Source organism: Nelusetta ayraudi, unplaced genomic scaffold (assembly GCF_046127955.1).
Source record: "Nelusetta ayraudi isolate G7.1 ecotype Tasmania unplaced genomic scaffold, CSIRO-AGI_Nayr_v1 ptg000004l, whole genome shotgun sequence".
Lineage (NCBI taxonomy): Eukaryota > Metazoa > Chordata > Actinopteri > Tetraodontiformes > Monacanthidae > Nelusetta > Nelusetta ayraudi.
In genome coordinates, this window is record NW_027466054.1 from 2,362,501 (window position 1) to 2,371,206 (window position 8,706).

The 8,706-nt window shown below is 41.2% G+C and overlaps 2 protein-coding genes across 2 annotated transcripts in view; both read left to right on the plus strand.

Moving 5' to 3' along the window:
- tspan34a (tetraspanin 34a) overlaps positions 1-3,597 on the plus strand; it is a 4,750-nt gene extending 1,153 nt beyond the window's left edge. Inside the window, exons 2-8 of the mRNA XM_076043497.1 lie at positions 232-298; positions 917-1,132; positions 2,018-2,092; positions 2,173-2,280; positions 2,431-2,565; positions 2,648-2,740; positions 3,286-3,597. Coding sequence (XP_075899612.1) covers positions 242-298; positions 917-1,132; positions 2,018-2,092; positions 2,173-2,280; positions 2,431-2,565; positions 2,648-2,740; positions 3,286-3,342 — 741 coding nt within the window. The 5' untranslated portion in view covers positions 232-241 and the 3' untranslated portion in view covers positions 3,343-3,597. The remainder of the gene's footprint in view (positions 1-231; positions 299-916; positions 1,133-2,017; positions 2,093-2,172; positions 2,281-2,430; positions 2,566-2,647; positions 2,741-3,285) is intronic.
- Positions 3,598-6,704: 3,107 nt separating this feature from the next.
- On the plus strand, positions 6,705-8,469 carry dand5 (DAN domain family, member 5). The gene is made up of 2 exons (XM_076040808.1): positions 6,705-7,352; positions 7,798-8,469. The coding sequence occupies exons 1-2, from the start codon at positions 6,870-6,872 to the stop codon at positions 8,107-8,109; spliced, it is 795 nt and encodes a 264-aa protein (XP_075896923.1). The 5' UTR covers positions 6,705-6,869; the 3' UTR covers positions 8,110-8,469.
- The last annotated feature ends 237 nt before the right edge of the window (positions 8,470-8,706 follow it).

Sequence of the window (8,706 nt, forward strand, 5' to 3'; positions counted from 1 at the left end):
GCGTGAACACTGTTTATTTTAGGAAGACTGGGAACTTTTACCTCCCGATCATTCACCGGGGTTAATGTGTAACCATGAAAGTTGCCATGCGCTCATAAAATAGTGTTGAGATGCAAAGTCGTCAGGTTACCCAGAGGCCCACCTCCGCCACCAACGAGGAAGTGTTTGTCTGTTGGGGATGCAATTATTAACTTTTTATTTTACTTGTTTTCGCAGTCGGTGACAAAAAACAACAGCCAACATGTGTTGCAAAGGTTTCCTCAAAATCATGATGTTCCTCTTCAATGGTGGCATCTTTGTGAGTAAGAATAGAAGTTAAACTGTTCATTTCATCTCAGATGCATAAAGTTTTAGTTCCTTTTGTATTTTGGAGTGAATGTCTGTCGCCAAAACCAATTTTAAAAATGCATTTATATGCATTTCCACTCTCATCTCTCATCTCATCTGTTTTAGAGGCTGTTTTTTAATTGCTTAAGGTTAAGCTCATGTAAATACCCAACAATAAAAGGCTAAACCTGTGGGGCAGAGTCTTTGTCTCCCCCTGCTGGGAACCAGAGGTCCCTGTTGAATGTGAACCCAGAGCTGTCCTGCTAAAAACTCCACTGAGCTGAAAAGCATGTTAACATGCATGTTTGTTGTGTTCGTTTATTCGTTTTCAATAGATCTCAATATAGTTTTAGACATAACCAACCCTGGAATTTATTTAACATACTCTAGTCTCATTTTTAAGTTTAAGTAAAATGATAAAGAGCTTTCCAAAGTCGTCATTACACTCTATCGTTAGTCATTCACTCTGAAGATAAAAAATGACGAATTCAGATGACCCCTCTCTCTCTCTACGTTATCTTTTCCTTGTTATCACCACAAGGCGTTTATTGCCGTTCTGAACCTCTCCTTGTGCTTCTGTGTCATAAAGTTGGCGGGTGCCGTCATCCTGGGTGTGGGAATCTGGGTGACGGTCGACAGTTCTTCTCTGCTGGGCATCCTGGATAGCGTGAAGGACGCTCCGTCTCAGCTGTCCCACCTGGCCAGCGTGGGCTACCTGCTCATCGCCGTGGGTGCCTTCCTGCTGCTCATCGGCTTCCTGGGCTGCTGCGGAGCCGTCAGGGAGAGCAGGTGTATGCTGCTGACGGTGAGTCGCTCATCACATGACCAACTCTTTCCAAACACAGCGTACCTCCTGATTCTTAAACAACAGGATTTTGCCAATGCGCAAACGTGCAAGTTAACAAGTGTTTTTTTTTTTTTTCAAGAAATACAGAAATGACTATTTTAAAGTAAGTGCGGATAGCATACAGATAAATGGTCAATTTGAGGACGTTGGCATCTGCAAAATTCTCAACTCTGTTGAGTCCATTTCTGATATATGTGACTGGGAGTTTGGTAACACTTTCTATGAAGGTCTATTGCATAATAGACCTTGTTTTATAATGCCTTATTAAGGCATTATAAAACATGCCATAGATAAATGTCATAATTTATGTATGACATGTCATGTGTTATAAGGTCTTCATTTATAATGTCCACAGCACAGTGACACTGAAATCCTGGATGGCAGACCATATTATAAGTGCCAGTTATGAAAAAAAAATGTCTTAGAGGATGACAGGATGACTTTGTCAGCCTATAGTAAAGTGTCAGCACTTCTGAAATAATGTCTTTATAAAGGCATTATAAAACATGTCACCGACACTTTACTTTAAGCTCACAAAGTCCTCGTCTAAAAGATCTTTTTTTAGTAAGTGGTAGTTATAATGTAGTATACCATCCAGGACTTCAGTGTCACTTTGCCATGGAGGTACAAAACATTATGAATGATGAGCTTATAACACATTACATCCACCACTTATATTCATTTATAAAGGTTGTCATTAATTATCATACATTATTATGAACATGTATGACATGTTTTTAAAATATCTTATGAAGGCAGTTATAATGCAAGTGCTACAAAGTGTTACAAAAACTGTTTTCAACTCAAAGGCATGAAATAACGAATTTTTTTTTGCCTCTTCAGTTCTTCATCATTGTGCTGATCATCTTCCTGATTGAGGTTGCAGGAGCTATAGTGCTGTTTGTCTTCCAGAATGTGGTACGTAGGACAGACAAACAAAAAAAGAGCCAAAGCCAAAATGGCACCATCATCACATTTTTAACTAACTTTCATTTCAGGCTGATGAGTTACTGCGAGGTGTGACGAACTCAGTTAAAGCAACAATAGAGAAAGACTATGGAAATGATCACGCACTGACTGACATCTGGAATAGCACAATGACTACGGTACTTGTAGTTGATTTATCATAATAATAATTATTATTATTATTATTATTATTATTATTATTATTATTATTATTATCATTATTATTGCAATTGTTGTATAGTTGTTTGTGTTAAAGATTTGTATTTAATATCTTCTGCATTTTGTCCTAGCTGAAGTGCTGTGGATTCACAAACTACACCGACTTCACTGGCTCCCCCTTCGTCCAGAACAACGGTCAACTTTATCCACATCAGTGTTGCAACAGTACTCTAAGTTCATGCAATCAAAACCAAGCAATTGATTCGGTATGATAGCAAGTCATCTTCCGGTCAGAAATATCCTACGTTTGCACCCTCTGACATTTTTTGCACTCCTCTCTCCTTGCAGAAAATCAACGGCTGCCTCGACACCATTATACAGCTGATCGAAGACAACGCCATCATCATCGCCGGCGTTGCCATAGGAATCGCCGTTCTTGAGGTACTCAGAAATACAATCAAACGGCCCACATTTTGCCATTAGGCTGTATTGCACCCTGGAGTTTCACTCTCTCCATTTTCAAATCACTATAGCTCGATAGCCAACAGCAAGCACACACACGCAGTCAAACAGTGGGGAGGAGAGTGTTTAGTGCCTGAAAGGGCCATAAAGTCAAATGTTTTCCTGTGTGATAACTCTGTGAGTTGGACAGTCAACATCTCGCTATCAGCAGGAACTTATTTTGCATCAGTTGCACGAACAATACGGCCTCTACTGTCAGCTACTGACATTTCCTCATAAGTGTGCGCTCCTTTCTCTACATTCACCATAAAACTGATGATGATGGTGGGGATTATTATCATTTTCAAATATTTAAAATGAGTGAGTATAAGAGGTTAATGCCAAATCTAATGCTCAGTTGATGATTGTGTTTTTTGGTTGTCCTTTTAAAAAGTAACACGTTATTAATTGCAGCTGCCTACGGCAAAGAATGCTTGTTTTGTCATTGCCATAAAATTGCCACAACACGGTCTGGTCTTTTGCAGATCGCCGCCATGGTGGTTTCGATGGTGCTCTACAAGGACATCGGGTCCAAAGCCTGAGGACTGACTCCTGGAAGTAAATGGCTGTAATGATTTTTAATTTTAATTTACACTGACAGACAGCTCTGAATGCGCAGGTGAAGTGTAGAAGCTTTAGTCAAAGATGGGGAAGCAATCATTGGATAACACAGGCCTGGCATTCTGTGATGTATTTATGGAGAATGACTGTCAGCTTTGTACCTGCTGATGCATATTGTGTGTGAGTGATGTGTGGTGAAGCAGGACAGAGTCAGTCTGCCACTTCCACTTGTACATGTTTTTCAAAAAATGGAATATGGATTTATTTTTGTATATTTGGTCATTGTGGAATAAAATATAAAAATGGACTCACAAGTTTTACTAGCATTATTATTTTTTCTGATACAATTCAATCAGCCTTTATTCATTATATTATATTATATATATTTATTATATGTAATGTGCAAGTGCTCCTGCCTGCCAGGTTTTTGGGTTGGGCACCACTGGTGGAAAATTTCACATGAAATGGAGCTGAGGTCAACTGATAAACGATGACGTTCACATGGAAAAAGTGCATGTTACGCCCAGCGACAGTCATTCCTGGTTCTGAACAACTGTATCTCCTTCCCTCTTTATCGCCTACAATAAATTTCTCTGGGGTGAGACAAGTGCTGGAATGCTTGCTGGTGTGGCGAGTCATCACAGTTTTATAGTTGGAACTGGGAGATAAATGGCAAGAAGGACCAGCAATTAAAAGTTGCAAAAATCATGCCGTCATCACCGTAGTTAGTGGCTTTCATGGTCTTTCCAAAAGCATGCAGTGGCAAAGGAAGCATTTACTTTGTATCATTATATTTTCTTCATTTTCTTCATTTTCGTGATTGTCTTTGTCTCCTGATGGGGTAAAGTTTCTTTTTTCCCTCTCGGTGGAACAACAGTTTCTGGAATTCAACTGCTGAAGAAAAGAAAAACTCGACTGCAAAAAGTGATATAGTTTATATTGGTTTTCCACTGTTAATGCCAGTCTGTAGAAAGGTAAACCCAAACCTCTGGGCATATAAAGTGAAGCTATTAAAGCGTTAAAGCAAATTATACAGGGTGACAGGCTGTGAAAAAAAAATATTTTTCCCCGCAGATTTCAAAGATATCAAGGATTGTTTATTGTTTGTTTGTTTCCCTCCTCAGGGGAAAAAAAGGAAATGTTTTCAATATATTGCTGAAAGAGATGCATTTTAAATTTAGTCCATTTGTTTTTAGTGCAGCTCACAAAACATCTAGCCTGCCCTCTTGTGGCAAAACATTTTTCTGCAGGTCCACGTCTTCCTCACTTTCCTCACTCACTCTGTTTGAACAAGTCTACGAACGCTGCGTTCTGCAAAAACGTTCCAAGTATCAGTTTATTCTCATAGGCGGAACTAGATCTTGTGCCACCCAGTGGACAAACGTTTTAGTTCAATACATTATCAAAGGTATTTAAATCCATTTGCCCTTTCCCTTAATGTGTCTGCCTGGACAGCAAAGCTGCTAAGTGGTTGATGGGAAAGAGATGAGCCTAGAGGCAATGGAGAAGAAAAGAGCCTCTTAACACAGAGGTTTCTATGAGAAAGTCAAACACTTGTAGTGTCCGGGCGTGAGTGGCCAGTTGGCCTGCAACAGGCGGTGTGTGATCAGGTCACGGCTGACAGAGCTGACTGAAGTTTAATGGTGCAATCATAGGACGTCAGGGAGGAGGCTGTACTGGAGACGCTCGTAGGACTTTACAGGAAGGAGATGGCCTGTTTACACAAAGAGAATAAACTCATAATTGCTTTACAGCTGACTGCAATAAAATAACCGATTGAAAAACACGTTCTTTATAGTATCAGCCGCCCAGAAAGCCTTTTAGTTGAATGTTTTTTTTGCCTTATTTCTATTCCAGCATTTGCTAAAATCCTCACTAAATAGTCTGAGGGCTGCTAAGTGAAATAAAACATAATTAAATATTTCAATGTAGTAATGTTTCATGAATTTACTTTAGTTAGACCTTAAACACTTTAGAAAAACATCAACTAAAGTGTTGAATAAAACTGCAGTAAATACAAATAATTAAAATGGTGAAGCAGCACACACAATAAAGGCCCCGTTTGTGAGATTTAGTGGCATCTTGTGGCAATAAAGTATATTGCAACCTAAGCCCCTTCACTCTGCCCAGGGCCATGCTTTCAAGGTCATAATGGCTATTAAAAGAGAAATTACAATCAGATTGCTCTCAACCATCATGCAAAAAACAGATTGTCTGCTTTCTTCAAGACACTTTCATCAGCAAATACCATCTGAGGAAGTAATAATGAAGTGATGCCACTGATTTTCATTCCAATCAGATACAAAATAAAAGAAGCTAAATCTGTGAAGAAAATGAATTTCAGAAGTTGGCGTGTTTCCATTTCAATTTAAAGCTGCACAATGTCACTGATCAACAAATGATGTTACTTTGCCAGTGGCAATCAAACGCTGAAAAACATCAAAACTATTAAGAGTAACAGACGCAGACTCTGAATGTATATATATGTATATACATATGTATGTATATATATATATATATATATATATATATATATATATATATATATATATATACATATATATATAAATATATATATATATATATACATATATACTGTATGTATAGTGTGTATATATATATATATATATATATATATATATATATTTATATATATACATATATATATATGTATATGTATATATACATATATATTTATTGGGATGAAATCACTGAAGAAAAAGAATTAAAAATCAACACCCTGAGCAGCTCCACATCCTGGCCTCCTACGGTCACGCAGTAACACAATACAATCTGACAGACTTACCAGTATGTTTGATCCAAATGACTTTTTAGAAGTGTAGGAAAAACAAACATGTTTTAGTGACTTTATATAAGTTTTCCATTTCATATAAAATAAACACATTTAGAGTTCACACAAAGAAAGCGGTACTGATTTCTAACCCACACACAGAATAAATAGGATGGCTGAAGAACACACTGCATTGAAGCAGAGAGTCCAGAGTGGCCGTGTGAAGAGTCTTTGCACGGGAACGTTGATCCTGTTCTGACAGTCAGAATCTCTGCGTCTTAAAACCAAGTTTGCAATTCATAAAGTGACCTCAATGCAATCGTCCCTCACTTGATCTGACCCCGACACCGCTGTTTACAACCTGCTTATTACCACTCTGACCCCTTCAGTCTGGCGACCCCCCTTGACTCTGAGTTTTCGGAGCGGTGCGATGTCTGCTCCGCTGTGGGAATTGCGACACCTTCTCTGCATTAAAGCCCAGGTGAGAACCGGCCGCCTCCTGTATAAAAACCACTGCCGCCATCACACTGGCTAAAACACTGACAGCAAGGTTGCCGTTTGGAACCTTGGACCAAAGACAACAACCAAGGATTTTTTTTATCCTTCAAACTATAGCAGCGTTTTCAGTTGCTGATTCCACCGGTGAAAATATTGGTTAAATCTCTCTCTTTTTTTTCTTCCTGTTTTTGAAGGTGATTCTTTATTCGTGCGGAAACGATGACTCTCCCTCTCGGCCTCGTGCTTCTGTCAGGTTTGGCCGCTGTAGCTGTGGCGCTGCCGCACAGTGCTTTGGAGAGGGCGCTGATGGGGCCAAGAGTGGAGTTTGAATCATCTGGCGGTGGAGCGGAGGAACCCATCAGGGGGATGGTGAAGGTCCTGCAGCTGGACCCCCGCAGCCTGACCCAGTCGGGGCTCTTCAGGCGGGGGCTGACGCCCAGGAGGGTCCCCTCGCTGAGCTCCAGGCTGGCCTTCCCCGCCTTCCTGTCTCGTGGGCGCCCCGCTCAGGCGCCCTCCTCCAGGACCCGCATGAGTCCACTCAACCATCTGAACCCCGGGACTCCCTCAGAGACGGACGTGAAAAAGAAGCAGGGCTTGCAGATGTGGCAGAGAGCCATCGACAAAGGAGAGGCGGCGTCCGTGTCCCTGCCCGTCCAGCTGAAGGAGGCCAAACAAACGTGCGCAGCGGTGCCTTTTGTTCAGGTGAGACACTTTCAGAGATCATCAACACTGAAGGTCTCTGCATTCGGCAGGGAAGACCTTGCAGGTCCTGACTGCCCCCCACTGGAATAGAGAACACCGGTAAAGTAAATGTGCCTCAACCTAATCCAAACCCTTCAGAGGTTTTGTTGATCAAAAGAACCCATTTAAGTGATTTCACTTGTCATTTTTGAAACTTCTTTTTTTACACTTTCATTATTCCTTGTGTGCACAATCACGTCAGGTCCTGTCTACATTTCACTATCATGTAACCTGACATGTGACAAATAAAATCTTTGAATCTTGAATCTCTAAAAAACGTGAGAAGGTAAAAGCTACGTTGAAGTCACAGACATACATGGGACAAAGTGACTATTTTTCAGTGTCCATAGCAGATGTCTGTCCAGTCATGTTGAAGGAAATATTGTGTTTTGTGCCATCCTGACAGCGTGTGACAGCCCCGGGATGCAGCACGGTGACGGTGCACAACCGTCTGTGCTTCGGTCAGTGCAGCTCCCTGTTCGTCCCGCCGGACGCCGAGTTCGCAGCGTCCGCCGCCGCCGCCCCCCTCCTCCGACACAGAGCCCCCTGCTCCCGCTGTGCCCCCTCCAAGGCCCGCACCGTGGCCGTGCCCCTGCTCTGCGTGGGGGGCCGCGTCCAGCAGAAGAGAGCCCTGGTGGTGGAGGAGTGCAAGTGCGAGACGAGCCGGGAGGAGAGGAGCGCCGAGGCCGCCGCTGCCGCTGCCTCAGAGCTGCTGTGACCCAGAACTCACTCATGTCTCTGCAGGGGGGATTCAGTTTGATAGGGTAATTTAAATAAGACATTCTCTTATTTGCATGGACACCTTTTTGCTTTTTCTTCATCAGCTTTTTGGGATGTGGGTCATGATCGTTTGTTCCTGTTTAATTGTGATGTTTTGCTTTGTATGTTTTGAGTCTGAATTTGTTATTCAGAGGTAAATGTTGCGGTGGTTTTAATCAACCACTTATCGACGACAAAGTGACCTTTTTTCGCGGTCATGCAAATTTGTCCACACTGGACTTCGCTCATTGTTATGAAAAAACAAGTGTTTAGATTCCTCTAAACTAAAATATTGCTGTTGTTCTTTTGATATTGTCATTAAAATTGCCAACATTATTATTATTTTTTTAATGAGTTTTTTTTGTTCTGGCACTGCTAATTAATTTTCTGGCAACTCTTTAGGATTCACAAGTACGACTCATAGCCGCAGCGGAAAACACGAAGGGTGTTTATTTTTTTGCGTGTGTGTTTTTTTTTCATTCACCCACTCACGCATTCAAGCGCTCAAGTGTCACCTCCTATATTTTATTAAAAAGCCATGTGCGGCCGACTTTTA

Coding starts and splice junctions, on each gene's coding strand:
- dand5 (XM_076040808.1), top strand. CDS start 6,870: ATGACTCTCCCTCTCGGCCTCGTGCTTCTGTCAGGTTTGGCCGCTGTA. Junction 7,353..7,797: donor CAGCGGTGCCTTTTGTTCAG/GTGAGACACTTT, acceptor CCATCCTGACAG/CGTGTGACAGCCCCGGGATG.